The 16,410-nt window shown below is 35.7% G+C and overlaps 1 protein-coding gene and 1 pseudogene across 4 annotated transcripts; both read left to right on the top strand.

The window, feature by feature from the left end:
* The first annotated feature begins 1,409 nt into the window (after positions 1-1,409).
* LOC112493109 (TMV resistance protein N-like) lies at positions 1,410-5,109 on the top strand (annotated as a pseudogene).
* Positions 5,110-8,446: 3,337 nt separating this feature from the next.
* LOC107429654 (disease resistance protein RPV1-like) lies at positions 8,447-14,158 on the top strand. 4 transcript variants are annotated; one of them, XM_048463226.2, is made up of 5 exons: positions 9,338-10,452; positions 10,570-10,855; positions 10,971-12,054; positions 12,148-12,277; positions 13,192-14,158. In XM_048463226.2, the coding sequence occupies exons 1-3, from the start codon at positions 9,388-9,390 to the stop codon at positions 11,000-11,002; spliced, it is 1,383 nt and encodes a 460-aa protein (XP_048319183.1). In that variant the 5' UTR covers positions 9,338-9,387; the 3' UTR covers positions 11,003-12,054; positions 12,148-12,277; positions 13,192-14,158. The 4 variants fall into 4 exon arrangements, with proteins under 4 accessions (XP_048319184.1, XP_048319183.1, XP_048319182.1 ...); XM_048463225.2 differs by having other exon boundaries at positions 12,148-13,387; positions 13,528-14,158; XM_048463227.2 differs by having other exon boundaries at positions 8,447-10,452; positions 12,148-14,158.
* Positions 14,159-16,410: the final 2,252 nt, after the last annotated feature.

The raw sequence follows: 16,410 nt of genomic DNA, 5'->3' as shown, positions 1-16,410 counted from the left end.
ACTGTGGTCGATCCATTGCCTGATCTGACCGATCGTTTTCTTGTTTAATTTCTTCCATTCTGCTACTTTGCTGGGATCGGGGTTTTCGCCTTTAGCTTCTATAGGATCAAACAGATCCTTACAATTGAGGAGATCTTCCATCCGAGGTCTCCAAAGTGTATAATTTGTGGCAGTGAGCTTAACCATAGCTCCCGAAGATGATTCTTCCATTGACATTATGGCTTGACCAAAATTGGAGCTGAATTTGGCAAAACGGAGTTAACCGTTGCGTCCGGAACGGCCGAAAATGGTGGACTTGACTCTTCCGGGGTCAAAATATAATTACCAGAAATTTTGGGGCAAAACTGTAATTTCACAAAATTTCTGGGTCAACCTGCAAATACAGAAACTTCAGGGGTCAATCTGTAATTTCCAATAGTTCAGGGGCTTCACCGTAATTTCAGAAAACTACAGGGGTCACTCTGTAATTTCCAATAATTCAGGGCTGTTCCGTAATTTCCGAAACTTCAGGGGCTTTTCCGTAATTTCAGAAAATATTGCTGACGTGGCAGATGGTGCTGACGTGGCACCACGTGGCAGATGACGTGGCGACACGTGGCAGATGACGTGTCGGCTGGCGTGGCAGATGACGTGGCAGGTGTGCTGACGTGGCTGCTGACGTGGCTGATGACGTGGTCGTCTTCAACCTCCAGACGGCGCGTGCGGCGCGTGGGCGCGTGAACAGTTGCAGAAAAATTTCAGGCGGCGCGTGCGGGCGCGTGGGACGTTCGTTTTCTCTCCGGCGAACTTCGTTGTTCTCCTCTCGTCGGGTACTTTCACCTGGGATTGTCAAATTAATTATTTGAACAACTTTCCGAAACACCAACTTGAAGAACAATGGCTTTGTTTCTTCAAATTTTGGACCCAAGCTCTCAACCAGGAGCTCTGATACCACTTGTTGTGGTTCTCTGACCACTTTAGAGAAGAAATATGAGAAGAAAATAAAAGAATTCTATTAATCTCTTAAAAATAGAATACAAAAATAAAAACTTCTCTCATGGAGGATTCTCTCTTGGAACCTCTCTCTTCACTCTCCAATTCTCTCTGGAATTGCTCACTCTTCTCTTAAGTTCTCTCTGGAACTTAAACAACTCTCTCTCTTGGAGTTTTCTCTTGCTCTCTTGGCTTGGTTTTCATGAAATGGTAAGGAGCCTATTTATAGGCTTACAAGGCCACACTTTTCAACATCTTAGCCCACAATTGTTGATCAACAATGGTGGCTGTCAACAATGGTGGCTGTGGTTGGTGAGGCTGTGGTTGGTGAGGTTGTGTGGTTGGTGCGGTTGGTTGGTGCGGCTGGACTTCACAACATCGCCTTCACTGTCAACAAGTTATCACAATTCATGCATCGTCCCATTGATTTGCACTGGATGGCAGTGAAACGGCTTCTTCGATACCTCAAAGGCACTCTCTCATATGGGTTGACACTCCATCGAAATTCTCCACTGATCTTGCATGCTTTTTCTGATGTCGATTGGGCTGGCAACCGTGATGACAGTACCTCTACCACTGGCTACATTTTTTTTCTTGGCCATAATCCCATATCATGGTCTTCTAGAAAACAGCAATCGATTTCCAAATCATCTACCGAAGCTGAGTACCGAGCCGTTGCTCACACAACCTCTGAGTTCTGCTGGTTACAGACTCTTCTTCACGAGCTTCGTGTTCTGCCTGCTTCTTCTCCAATCATCTATTGTGATAATCTAAGTGCAACCTATGTTTGTGCCAATCCAAAACTCCACTCTAAAATGAAACATGTTCGAATTGACTTTCACTTCGTAAGGGAAAAAGTGGCAGATAGATCCATCCAGGTCTCCCATGTCTCAACTCATGATCAACTTATGGATGTCTTGACTAAACCACTTGGCTGGACGCACTTTCAGAATTTACGTGACAAGATTTGTGTTCTCATCAGACCGCAAATCTTGAGGGGGCATGATAGGATAACGTAGTTATCTCATATCACGATGTGTATTATCTCATGTAATTATATATATATATATATATCTGGTAGTTATAGGTTGACCACATCTAGTAGTCACAACAGTTACGTCCATTGTGTATATATTGAGTAGAAGCATCAATAACAAATGAAGCTTTCCAATTACGGCACTCTCTTATCTACTCTGTTCATCTCTATTACACTTACAAGACCACTCTTGCTGAAGTTGTGTTTGATAAAATTTCTGATCAATTTGAAGGTTGTAGTTTTCTTGCCAATATCAGAGAAATATCCAGAAACATTACAAAATCAATTTCTTTCTGAAATCATTATGGAAAATGGTACTACAATATGGTCTGCTAGGACAGGAGCCAACATGATCAAGAATCGACTTTGTCATAAAAAAGATTCTTCTTGTTCTAGATGATGTGGATAGACTAGACCAACTCAAACATTTGGCTGGAGATTGCGATTGGTTTGGCCTAGGAAGTAGAATCATTATAACAACTAGAGATGAACATTTGTTGATCACGCATGGAGTTGATAACATATTTGAGCTTAAGGGAACGAGTCAATTTGAATCTCGCCAGCTTTTTTGCCTAAAAGCATTTAAACGTAGGCATCCTTTCGAGGGCTACATGAAGCTGTCCAAAGAATTTGTAAATTATGCAAAAGACCTTCCATTAGCCCTTGAAGTTTTTGGATCCTTCTTGTTTGGCAAAAGCATTAAGGAATGGGAGAGTGCATTAAATAGGCTAAAAGAAGTCCCTAACAGAGAAATACTTGATGTGTTACGCATAAGTTATGATGGACTAGAGGAAATAGAAAGGAAGATTTTTCTTGACATTGCATGTTCTTCAAAGGCGAGGACAAAGATCGAGTGATAAAGATACTAGACAGTTGTGGCTTTTACTCGGAAATTGGAATAAATGTTCTAGTTGACAAGTCACTTGTAACTCTTTTAGACAATAAACTGTGGATGCATGATATGATGCAAGAAATGGGTCGGGAAATTATTCACCAAGAATCACCAGAAGAGCCAGGAAAACGTAGCAGGTTGTGGCGATATAAGGATGTTCATCATGTGCTGATGGAAAATATTGTATCAATTATGTTCAAAGTTTTAGCTTAGACTATACACAATCTTTGTGTGAGTTGTTAATTTGTTTTTTGAATTATGCTTGTGATTTACTTTGGGATTTGTTTATTAGGGAACAGATGCAGGTGAAGCAATGATTGTCGATTATGAGTTGATGTTATGGAGGGCAGAATGGACTCACGAATCTCCTTCTCTTCAATCTTGGGATCAATGCAGAAAAAAGGAAATAAACTGCAATCCTAACGGTTTCTCATACATGAGTAAACTTCGATTGCTAAAAGTTATTAAAGTTTTACACCATCCTCAAGGCCTTCAATATCTTCCCAATGAGCTATGTTTTTTTGAATGGTTTCGTTATCCTTTAAGATCTTTACCATCGCAATTCCCACAGAGTAAAATTGTTGAAATCAAAATGAGCTACAGCAACATTGAAAGACTTTGGACTGGTATAAAGGTAATGTTGTCGCTCCATTTCCCGCCAACATTGTTTTCTCCCAGTTGTTTCTATATATATATATATATATATAAATATATATTCATTTCTTAACCTGCTTTCATTTTTATGTTCTTAACAGACTTTGGAGAAACTCAGATTCATCAATCTTAATGATTCCCACAACTTAATCAAAACCCCAGATTTCACGGGAGTTCCAAATTTAGAGAGCTTAATTCTTGAAAGTTGCACTGCGTTAGTTGAGGTTCATCCATCAATAAGGTTTCTTAAAAGGCTTACACTTCTGAATTTGAAATACTGTTTCCGCCTAGAAAGTCTTCCAAGCAAACTTGAAACAGAATCTCTTGAAATCCTCATGCTTTCAAGCTGTCCATTAGTCAAGGAGGTTCCTGAATTTGAAGTAAATATGAAGCATTTATCTGAACTTTGGTTGGATGGAACTGGGATCAAGGAGTTGCCCGTTTCACTGATTAAAAATTCAACGAGGCTGGCTTTATTAGATCTAAGTAGGTGTGAAGGCCTTATATATCTTCCAAGCAGCATTTGTACCCTGACATCTTTGAAAAAGCTAAAACTCAGTGGCTGCTTAAGGCTCCAAGGATTGCCAGAGAACTTGGGTGACATGGAATGTTTGGAGGAGCTTAATGTGAGCAGAATAGCTATACAAGAATTTCCATCCTCCATGAATCTTTTGAAAAATCTTAAAAGTACTATCTTTCCGCGGATGGAAAGAGTCACCACCAAGGCGGAAACTCCTCCTGTATCTACCAATTCCAAGAAGTGAAGGACCAATGAGGCTATTGTTTCCTTCTTTATCAAGCTTATCTTCTTTAACAGAACTAAATCTAAGTGATTGTAATCTTTGGGACGAAGCAATCCCCAGTAATCTAGGCTGCTTGTCATCACTAACAAAGTTGAATCTAAGTAGAAACAACTTTTCAAGCTTGCCTGCTAGTATTTGCCAACTCTCCAAGCTTACCATTCTTGACTTGGAATCTTGTAGAAAGCTCAAGTCAATACCAGAGCTTCCATTGAACATACAGTATATGAAGATTCAAGAATGTACATCTCTTGAAACATCCTCTGATCTTTTGAAACTAGGAGATTTGTTAGAGCCAACAATTTCGTGTATAAATTGCTTCAAACTAGTTAGAAATGAAGGCTGCAACCAAGTACTCCATGCCATGTTCAAAAGATACATTCAGGTTAGTCCCTTTCTTCATTTTTTTTTTTTTTTTTTTTTTTTTTCCCTCCCTCCTTCGATTCTCTATTTCACCCTTACAAATACATTTCATATAAAATCGACTGGTTTTTATCTTTCAGGGACTGTCTTATCTGCGATCAAGATTTGATATCATTGTTCCTGGAAATCAAATTCCAGGATGGTTCAGCCAAAGATGTAGAGGTTCTGGCATGGTTGTACAGCTACCTCCAGATTTCCATGAAGCAAAGTATGCAGGATTTGCTCTATGTACTGTTTTTGCTGTGAAAGAACATCTAGCCCAGAGAATTTACTCTAACAACTTTTTTGGTCCTTATACACATAAACTTGGTTGTCATATTGAAGTTGATTGAAAAGCTTCTTCACGTACGCCTAGTTTTTGGTTCAAGGAAGAATTAGACAATATTGACTTAAATGTTGGCTCACAACATCTTTGGCTCCTCTATTTGTGACGTCACTATTTTCGCAAAACTTGGCAGAAAAGTTGCAATCATATTGAGTTTTCATTCGAAGTTGAAGGTCCGGGTTTGGAGGTGGAAGAGAGTGGAGCCTGTTTTGTATATGAGAAAGATGTAGAAATATTTGCACCAGTTAATGACCAATCCATCTAAATAGCAGCATTGACATCTCTGTTTATGAGGATAATTTGGACATCTCATTTGTGATTTTTGGATGGATTTTAACATTGAAGATGTAGAGAAATTCCCATTTATGATTTATGATTTACATTTTTTTCTCTCTTAAGCTTGCAAGTTTGTAGAGAAATTCCCATTCATGATTTATCATTTACATTTTTTCTCTCTTAAGCTTGCAAGTTTACTGGATTATGCAGAGAACATGTAAGAAATTATAAGTTACACTTGGATTTCATTATAACTAAATAAAAAATTAAAAAAAAGTTATTCTACCACCAATTTTAAATGAAAACTGGCAAGCTAGGGAAAAGGCTCAAGAAGAATACTGTAACTTAATTAATTGCATCGTACATATTTAGGAATATAGAAAATAAATAATGGGTTCTGATTTGGATTTGTCTAGTAGCTAGGTTTTGTGCTTTTTTCTCACATGTTAAAAGACAAATTCCATTCCTAGAAGAAGCTGTAAAACGTTTTCTTTTTGGTCACTTACTAAATGTGGTCTCCCATGCTGCTGGCATTCACATTTGAATTATGCCTTAACAGATTATCCTTCTCTTATGTTGCATTCTATCAGAATTACTAGTATTATCTCCCACGCTTGCATTTACATTTCTATATTAGTTTAATATTAATATTACTATATATTTATTTATTTATTTGTAAAAAAATGACGTTGGATGGATTTGAGCCAACTCTAACCCCTATGAAGATACGTCTCTCTTAATACATTGAACTAGCCTCAAATGTAAAAAATTATATTGAATTATGATATAAATATAAGTGTTTCCTGTTCCAAAGGATTTAATAAACGTTTTTGACAAAACATAAAATTTTGATATAAGTTTTTCATGTTAAAATTATAAAATCTAACATGATATGAAACTGAAGGTATTTATAAACATGATAATTCATACATATATCAATAGGAAATATTTAAACATGAATATGTAATCCTCAATAGGAGAATTTTATTAAGATTGGAGTTTATAATCGATCATATTATCAATAGCATTGACATTTTCCATTGACACATCGGTATTTACTTTTCCTAGACTTGCAAAAACCATAACATTCAATATCTCTAGAACATTGTGCTGGATAATCATCTAAAGACTCGTTGTCGTCGTCGATGCCTGGAATCAAAACCTTCCCTTCTACAGCTTCATTTTCGTATCCCTTGGACAATGTCAATGACAAACCTGCAACCATAAAGCAAAAGTATATATAATTTTATACTTGCCTTGAAAATATTAAAAAATAAGTTACAAGTAAGGTGTCACATAATATATATATATATATATATATATATACAGTTTTAATCTGGTTGAAATATTGATGACGTGATAAATATTAAGATTAGTTATTTTTTTAATTAATATTTTTAATATTAACTTGTTAATGAGATAATATACTTAGTATTTAATAAATCAATATACTTTCATCTTATGTTCTAAACAAAATAATTATATATATATATAATATGCTGATACAGCATTGCTGAAAAAGATCATAATTATGTATATATATATATAGTTATAAATGTATACATATATAACAATTGAACGTTTCTCTATGTTTCTTTTTTTTTTTTTTTTTTTCTCTCTTTGTAAATTAAGGGGAGAGAAGCTAACAAGATGAAGCAACAAGGAGCACAAGAAGAGTCATCTTGACTATAGCCATCTTCGTTCTAGGGTGTGTTTGGTTACTAGGAAATTTTCTGAATTCTTTTATGTTCTAGGCTCAACCGTTGTAGGATTTGACTGGTTGTGCTCATATGGGGATGTATATATATACACACACACACACACACACACACACATATATGTGAGGTCACATCTAACTTAAAGAAGTACATTTTTTATTATTTGGGCTTTTTATCGTATATTATTTATTTGATGAGCTGCATATGGTACGCTTAATTAGGATTTGGGATTTTGCAAAACAAAAAGGATCTTGGAGAGGATGCTAAAATTAATTTCCATACTTGTCTATTTTCACAGAGTTTTGCTATTATACTTGCAGGATCAATATATCATGGAGTTATGCTATTACACATGACAAGATAAATAGGTTATCCTCTTAAATATGAGCAAAAATTTTAGTACTCTTGGAGTTGGTACTCCATTTTCTAAAAGGCATGTGGAACATGTAAAATTACTGTATTTTCCGAGTACATAACTCTTATTTGCAATTGAAATGAATTCCATATATAGGTCTTACATGCATTAGTTTATTTTGAATGCAGATCATCTACGTCCCCTTTTGATAACCATTTCTCTATCCCTCCAATAAAAAATGGACATGGCATTTGAAATTTTAAAAGAAAACAGAAAGTTTTTGGATTGTGTCACTTCTGTCTTGGCAATGGCTGAATTTACTAGCTGCAACACTGCCTTGTAACTAATGAATATTGATATCTTTTTAGAAAAGAAGAAATAAAATAACAATTAAATAAGTGGATCCCTCTTTGAATGAAATTTACTATAAGTGGAAAATTGAATATTAATCCTTGTTTGGATTTTATGGTCCAAATTAAGGGTTGGTTGCCCAAATTAGGGAATTATTTTATACATAAAAATGTAAACACTAAAAACCCGCTATATTATTTTGTAAACGAATTTATTAGTCAATTTGATTACTCAAGTATATATTATTGTTTTGAAATACATGCAATAATAATAATAATAATTTTAAAGATATCAAAAAAAATTTACCAACATGTACAAAATGAGAAAATATAACGATCTGATTGTACATATATTTAGTTATATTTATTATGTTAAAAAAGTTTATAAATCCATATTTAAATTATATTAATTTATCAAGTAATAAGAAAACATAATACTTCCTTTAGAAGAATTCAATTGGTAATGAACACATGTTACAAGTCCTAGATTTCATCCTATGATGATTAGTGTTAAAATTTCCTTTTCTAATTTATCAAACATCATTTTGGTAAACATGTTATCTCCACTCTTTTTTTTTGGTTGACTTTTAGCGTTTTTGTTTTTTTGGTAGACATGTTATCTCCACTCTTTTTTTGGTTGACTGTAGTGCCTCTTGCATACTTTATCCACGGTCAAAGCACTGGAAAAGCTTACAATTTTTTTTCTTAAATAATAAAAAAAAAGGCTTACTTTGAAGCAAGCCAATTCTTTAAATATTGGAAGCGATCATGTTTTTGATATTCCCAATAATTAATAAAAGAGAGCGATATCCCAGTGTTGACTTTCCTTATTTTTTCTGTAATTTGAAGTCTATGGCGATGTCCGGTTTCATAGGTGACAATTTTCCCAGAAAATTATTTCCTGCAAAAATCTATTCTGTTCTGGGTTTCATTGGTCTTCTGAGACAATGCAAGGAGCTTCATCATCTAAGGATTTCTCCTGTTCATCTTCTAAAACTCATCGATGGAAATATGATGTTTTTCTTAGTTTCAAAGGAGAAGACACTCGCAAAAGCTTCACTGACCATCTATATGCTGCTATGCAAAGGAGAGGAATTGTCACTTTCAGAGATGATGAAAGACTAGAGAGAGGAAAACCCATTTCCCAGGAGCCCTTGAAAGCAATAGAAGATTCAAGATTTTCTGTTGTTATATTCTCGAGAAACTATGCTTCTTCTACATTGTGTTTGGATGAATTGGTCAAGATTGTTGAATGTATGAAAGTGATGGGCCAAACTGTTCTGCCTGTTTTCTATCATGTGGATCCTTCTGAGGTCAGGAAACAAAAGGGAAGCTTTGAGGATGCCTTTGAAATGCATCAAGAAAATTTAAAGTGGAATTTTGAAAAGGTTCAAAGGTGGAGGGATGCTTTGGCAGATGTGGCCAATCTCTCTGGATGGCATTTAAGAGATAGGTACAATATTTATGATTTTGCTTCTCGTTCCCTTTCCTCCTATTATATCCTCAAACCCTTCAAATGTTGACACTGTATCCCAATATATGTTATTTGCAGATATGAGGTAGATATCATCTAAGAAATTGTTGAAATGATATTCAATAGAGTGAGTTATACATTCTCTAATATAAACAAAAACATAGTTGGAATGGAATCCAAAGTGAAGGAAATGATTAATCATTTAGACTTAGAGATGAATGATGCTGTTCGAATCATAGGGATATATGGAATGAGTGGGGTAGGCAAGAGAACTCTTGCTGAAGTTGTTTTTGATAAGATTTCTGATCAATTTGAAAGTAGTAGTTTTCTTTCCAACATCAGAGAAATTTCTAGAAAGGCTAATGGTCCAGTAACATTACAAGCTCAGCTTCTTTCTGAAACCAAGGAAAAAGATAGTATTACAATATGGACTGCTAGAGCTGGAGCCTACATGATCAAGAATTGGCTTTTTCGTAAATGGATTCTTCTAGTTCTAGATGATGTAGATAGACTGGACCAATTAAGTGTATTGGCTGGATCGCATGATTGGTTTGGCCTAGGAAGTAGAATCATCGTAACAGCTAAAGATAAACATGTGTTGATCGAGCATGGAGCTGATGAAATATTTCAGCTCTGTGGAATGAATCAGTATGAAGCTCAAGAGTTTTTTTGCCTAAAAGCTTTTAAAAGTAGGCATCCTTTAGAAGGTTACATACAGCTGTCTAATGAATTTGTAAATTATATAAATGGGCTTCCATTAGCCCTTGAAGTGTTTGGATCCTTTGTGTTTGGTAGAACTGTTAAGGAATGGGAAAGTGCATTAAAGAGGCTAAAAGAAGTTCCTAACAGAGAAATATTTGCTGTACTGCGCATAAATTATGATGGATTAGAGGAAATAGAAAAGAAGATTTTTCTTGACATTGCATGTTTTTTCAAGGGCGATGACAAAGATCAGTTAATCAAAATACTGGACAGTTGTGGTTTGAGTGCAGAAATTGGAATAAGAGTTCTAATAGATAGATCTCTTGTTACTCTTTCGGACAATAAACTCTGCATGCATAATTTGGTACAAGAATTGGGTCTACGAATTATTCACCTAGAAGAACCTGCAGAGCCAGGCAAGCGTAGCAGGGTGGGGCGCAATGAGGATGTTCAACATGTCTTGATGGGAAATACGGTATCCATTATGTTTAAATTTGTACATTAGAGAATATATAGTTTTTGTATGCATTGTAAATTTGCATTGGTTTTTATATTAAGCTTGTGATGATTAACTTTTGGACCTGGTTATCAGGGAACAAATGCAGTTGAAGCCTTGATCATTAATTGTTCTGAGGAAGAATGGGATCAAGAATGCATTCGCTGCAGTCCCAAAGCTTTCTCAAATATGAGTAGACTTAGATTGCTGAAAGTCAGAAGATATTTAGACTTTCCTCAAGGCATTGAATATCTCTCAAAGGAGTTATGTTTTCTTGAATGGTTTCAGTATCCTTTAAAATATTTACCATCAAGCTGTTTCCCACCAAACAAAATTGTTGAAATCATAATGTGCTACAGAAAAATTGAAAGACTTTGGACTGGTATGAATGTAATGTTGCTACATTAATAACATTGTTTTCTTCTTTTATCATTTGATCAATATAAAGTTCTTTACAAGAAATCTCTTTATTGCTTTCTTTTTTATGTTCTTGATAGACCTTGGAGAACCTCAGATTGATCAATCTTAAACTCTCATAACTCAATTGAGACTCCAGACTTCACAAGAGTTCCAAATCTAGAGAGATTAGTTCTTGAAAGTTGCACAAAGTTAGTTCGGGTTCACCCATCTATAAGCTCTCTGAAAAGGCTTACTCTTCTGGATTTGAGACATTGTTTCTGCCTTAGAAGTCTTCCAAGAGCAATTGAAACAGAATCTCTTGAAATCCTTATTCTTTCAGGCTGCCCAAGAGTTACTCGAATTCCTGAATTTCTAGTAACTATGAAGCATTTATCTGAACTTTGGTTGGATGAAACTAGGATTAAGGAGTTGCCCATTTCAGTGATTAAAAATTCACCTGGGCTGGCTTTATTAGATCTAAGTAGGTGTCAATATCGTAGATGTCTTCCTAGTAACATTTGTGGCATGGCCTCTTTGAAAAAACTAAAACTCAGTGGGTGCTCAAGGCTTCAAGAGCTGCCGGAGAACTTGGGGGACGTGAAGTGTTTGGAGGAGCTTATTGTGAGCAGAACTGCTGTACGAAAGTTTCCTTCTTCACTGATTTGTTTGAAAAACCTTAAAGAATTATCTTTTTGTGGATGGAAAGTGTCAGCGCCTACACCATAGTATAGGCGCCTTCCTTTTTGACCAATTCCCAGAAGTGAAGGACCTATTGGTTTCATGTTGCCTACTTTATCTAATTTTTCTTCTTTGAGAGAATTTAATCTAAGTGATTGCAATCTTTCATTTGGAGCAATCTCCATGGATCTTGGCTGGTTATCATCACAGAAAGTTGAATCTAAGTAGAAACAACTTTTCTAGCCTGCCTGCAAGTATTTACCAACTGTCCAAGCTGATCATTCTTGATTTGGAATCCTGTAGAATGCTTCAATCATTACCAGAGCTTCCATTAAACATACAGTACATGAAGAGCCAAGATTGTACATCACTTGAAACATCCTCTGATCTTTTGAAACTAGTCAATTTGTCAGAGGCAACAATTTCATGTATAAATTGCTTTCAATTGGTTAGACATGAAGGCTGCAGTCAGATTCTCCATGCATGTTCAAAAGATACATTCAGGTCAGTGCCTTTATTTTCCTTCAGTTCTCTATTCACCCCTCACAAACACATTTGATGTAAAATTTACAGGGTTGTTTATTTTTTTCTTTCCAGGGACTGTCTTATCTAAGATTTGATATCATTGTTCCTGGAAGTGAAATTCCAGACTGGTTCAGCCAACAATGTTCAGGTCCAAGTTTAGTTATACAGCTACCTTCAGACTGTCATGAAGCTAAGTTTTCAGGTTTTGCTTTGTGCACTGTTTTTGTGGTCAAAGAGCATATATCTAAGAAACTATCTACTTCCTTTTCTGATCATTACGAGCATAGCATTGGAAAAGTTAGGCCCGTGACAATAAGCTTGGATGTCATATAAAAATTAACGGATGATTTTTCTCATGCACCTATTTTTTGGTTTAAGAAGAACTAGACAATATTGACTTAAATATTGATGCAAAACATCTTTGGTTCCTCTTTTTGTCCAGTCATTATTTTCGCACAACTTTTCTGAATAGTTGCAATAGTTTTGAGTTTTCATTTGAAGTTAAAGGACCAGGCTTGGAGGTGAAACAGAGTGGATCCTTTTTGGTATATGAGCAAGATGTCAAAAAGTTCTACCACTCAATCACCAACCCATCTTTGACGAGGGATGAATCTGTGTACAAGGATAATTTGGAAATATCTTGAGATTTTTGAATGAATTTTTTCATACAAGATGTAGAAATGAGAGTTTGTAGATCTGAGTAAATGAAAACAATGATCATAAATTGAATGGTCTATCTTTCTTACTAATCTGTAAACCAATCATTCCATTATGTCTTGGTAAATGAAAACAATGATCATAAATTGAATGATTTATCTTTTCGTGGATGGGAATTGTCAGCACTTGCACCATGGTATGGATGCCTCCCTTTTCAACCAATTCCTAGAAGTGAAGGACCAACTGGTTTCATGTTGCCTTTTTTTTTTATCAAATTTATCTTCTTTGAGAGAATTAAATCTCAGCAAATTGCAGTCTTTCTGATGGAGCAATCCCCAGTTATCTAGGCTGCTTGTTATCACTAAGAAAGTTGAACCTAAGTACAAACAGCTTTTCTAGCTTACCTACAAGTGTCTGCCAACTCTCCACGCTGACCATTCTTGACTTGGAATCTTGTAGAAGGCTTGAGTCAAGACCAGAACTTCCATTAAGCATACATGAAGATTCAAGATTGTACATCCCTGGAAACACCCTCTTATCTTTTAAAACTAGGCAATTTGTCCGAGCCAACAATTTCATGTATAAATTGCTTTCAACTGGTTAGAAATGAGGCTTCAACCAAGTTCTCCATGCCCTGGTCAAAAGATATATCCAGGTCAGTCCCTTTTATTGTCCTTCAATTGTCTATTCACTCCTCACAAATACATTCAGTGTATAGTATACCTTGTTTTGTTTTGTTTGTTTCCCCCTTTTTTTTTTTGTTTTTTTTGTTTTTTTTTTTTTGTCTTTGTCCAGGGACTTTCATATCTAAGATCAAGATTCAATATCATTATTCCTGGAAATCGAATTCTGGACTGGTTCACTCAATGATGTACAGGTTCAAGTGTAGTTATATGCCTACCTCCAGATTGCAACGAAGCTAAGTTTGCAGGTTTTGCTCTATGCACTGTTATTGTGGTCAAAGAGCATCTATCCAGGAAGATACATTCTAATTCTTTTTTCGGTTGTTGTTCACATAAGCTTGGATGTCATATTAAAGTTAATGGACATGATTTTTCTCATGCACCTAACTTTTGGTTTAACAAAGAACTAAACAATATTGACGCACAACATCTTTGGCTCCTCTTTTTATCCATCATTATTTTCACATAACATTTTACAATAGTTGCAATTGTTTTGAGTTGCTATTTGAAGTTAAAGGTCCAGGCCTGGAGGTGAAACAGAGTGGAGCCTGTTTGGTATACGAGAAAGATGGAGAAAAACTTGTACCAGTCAATGACCAACCCATCTTGGAGGAGTAACATATCTGTTTATGATGATAACTTGGACATCTCTTCAGATTTTCAAATGAATTTTATCATACAAGATGTAGAAATGAGAAAACAGTGATAATGAATCGAACGGTCTATCTTTCTTAGCAATCTAATTTTACTCTGTTTCCATAAGTTTTACTTTCTGAAAGTTATTATCTAATTTTGTTATCATTGGACCATAAGATGCTAATTTTTAGAAAAATTGTGGGTTTTAAAGTTTGGCATATATTCAACAAATTTTGGCTTCATATATTAAGACAGCGAAGCTTCCACCTAAGCTTTTCAAAAATCTGTATTCATTCAGCACTAATAATAACAACGAAGTTGTTATCAAGGAAAAGAAATAAAACGAGGATACCAGTAATATCATTCCCTTCCAACTGAAGGAAATAGAAACCAGTTTTGTCTTAACCAGAAAATAGTTTTACAAAATCCAAGAGGTGAGGACAAAGTTAAAAAATATATATATATATATATATATATATTAAGAAAATCCTTAGAAGAGAGAAGGTGTGGAAGTAACTTTGAAGAACCTCAGAACTTTCGTTAAGAGTGAGCTAGTTGATTCCCTGAGCTACTTTGCTCTATCAAGAGTGAGCTAGTTGATTCCCTGAGCTACTTTGCTCTATCAACCAGCTCTGATAGAGATTCCAATTTATGGGACATTCCTGATGAGAGAACCAGCCATGATGATTAGATATACACACTCAGACATAGATATATATTCTTTTCACTCCCACCAAAGAGTTCTCTGCATGATCATATCATTGTTTCCTTAAGTAGCTGTAACCAAAATAAAAAATAAAAAAATGGAGAATTTGCTTATTCCTCCATTTCTGCAGGTGCTCTTTGACAAATTGGCTTCTCGTGTCCTTCAAAGGCTCGGCGATATGTGGGATGGCACTGACAACTTGGGAAAGCTAAAATACACCTTTGTAGAGGCTTGAGCTATTCTTGAAAATGTGAAAGATAAACAATTGTTTGACTTGGATTTGAGAAGTTGGTTGTCAAAGCTCAAATGTGCTGTTTGTGGCGCCCAATCCCTGCTGGACAAGAAGTGTTCTAGAGATAAACTTCTTGATACACAATATGCAAACAGAGTGAAAAATATGCTGGTTAAGTTACAGAAGATTAAGGAAGAGGGCTATAAATATAATTTGAGGGAGCCTAGAATGATATTGGATCATAGTAGAAGGGAAAGTAGCTCTTTTGTTATGAATTCTGAAGTTCATGGGAGAGAAGAAGATAAAGAGAATATAGTGAAGCTGTTACTTTCAACAACTACTGAAGAAGGAAGGGTGTCACAAAACCCTTGCACAATTGGTATTCAATGATCAAAGGGTGATACAACATTTCGATGCTAAAATATGGTTGTTTGTTTCTGATCAGTTTGATGCAAAAAACATATTGATGGTGGTAATTGAAACTGTTAGAGGAAAGATATCTCATCAGTCCACCGTGGAAGGACTTCACTCAGAAGTGGGGAGCTTGTTAAGCAATAAGATACTTGATTGTTTTGGATGAAGTTTGGACAGATGACCAGGAAAAGTGGGACAAACTTTGACCACTCTTTACTGGAGTCGTTGGCGAATCCAAAATTATAATTACAACTTGCAGTGAAAGAGTTGCATACATGATTTAATTCTTCAACTTTTACATATCTATATGTGCATTTCAACCATGACACGAGAAAGAACACCAGGATCTTTTGCCCACTGGACAAACGATCATCAAGAATAGTTCCATTGGCTGCAAAAACACTGGGAGGTCTCATGCGCCTCAAAAGAAACAGAAGGGAGTCGTTGGCTTTCCAGGGTGGTGAACTTTGGAACTTGGATAAAAGAGAGAATGGGATTCTACCAGCCTTGAATTTAAGTTACCATCATTTGCCACCAAACTTTGTTTCTCATTCTGTTCAATAATTCCCAGAGGTCATGAGATCAACAAAGAGAAACCAATTCTTCAATGGCTGGCAGCAGACTTGTTTCAATCCACAAGATCAGAAAATGAAAAACCAGAAGACCTAGGCAATGACTGCTTCAATCGTCTTTGATGGATGTCTTTCTTCTGAGAGGTGAAGCATTGTGATAATGATTGTGGTGTTATTGAATACAAGATGCATGATCTCATTTACGATTTTGCACAATCTGTTTCTGGAACAGAGTCCATAATGCTAAACCATGGTTTCCATCCAAGGAGTTGTTCAGAAGTCCTTCACTTATCTGTTGTCTTCCAGAAGCATAATATAAAGCAAAGGATCTACAAACTCTCCTTTCGTTTTCAAATGGTGATTTTAAAGAGGTTCCTCATGAAGAATTTTCAAGTTCTGAATGTTTGCGCAAACTGGATTTGAGAGGATGTGGAC

The sequence above is a fragment of the Ziziphus jujuba genome, chromosome 12 (genome assembly GCF_031755915.1).
Source record: "Ziziphus jujuba cultivar Dongzao chromosome 12, ASM3175591v1".
Classification (NCBI taxonomy): domain Eukaryota; kingdom Viridiplantae; phylum Streptophyta; class Magnoliopsida; order Rosales; family Rhamnaceae; genus Ziziphus; species Ziziphus jujuba.
Note: the sequence above shows the minus strand (reverse complement) of the source record. Positions and strands in the feature narration are given on the sequence as shown.

Coding starts and splice junctions, on each gene's coding strand:
- LOC107429654 (XM_048463226.2), top strand. CDS start 9,388: ATGATATTCAATAGAGTGAGTTATACATTCTCTAATATAAACAAAAAC. Junction 10,453..10,569: donor ATGTCTTGATGGGAAATACG/GTATCCATTATG, acceptor CCTGGTTATCAG/GGAACAAATGCAGTTGAAGC. Junction 10,856..10,970: donor AATTGAAAGACTTTGGACTG/GTATGAATGTAA, acceptor TGTTCTTGATAG/ACCTTGGAGAACCTCAGATT.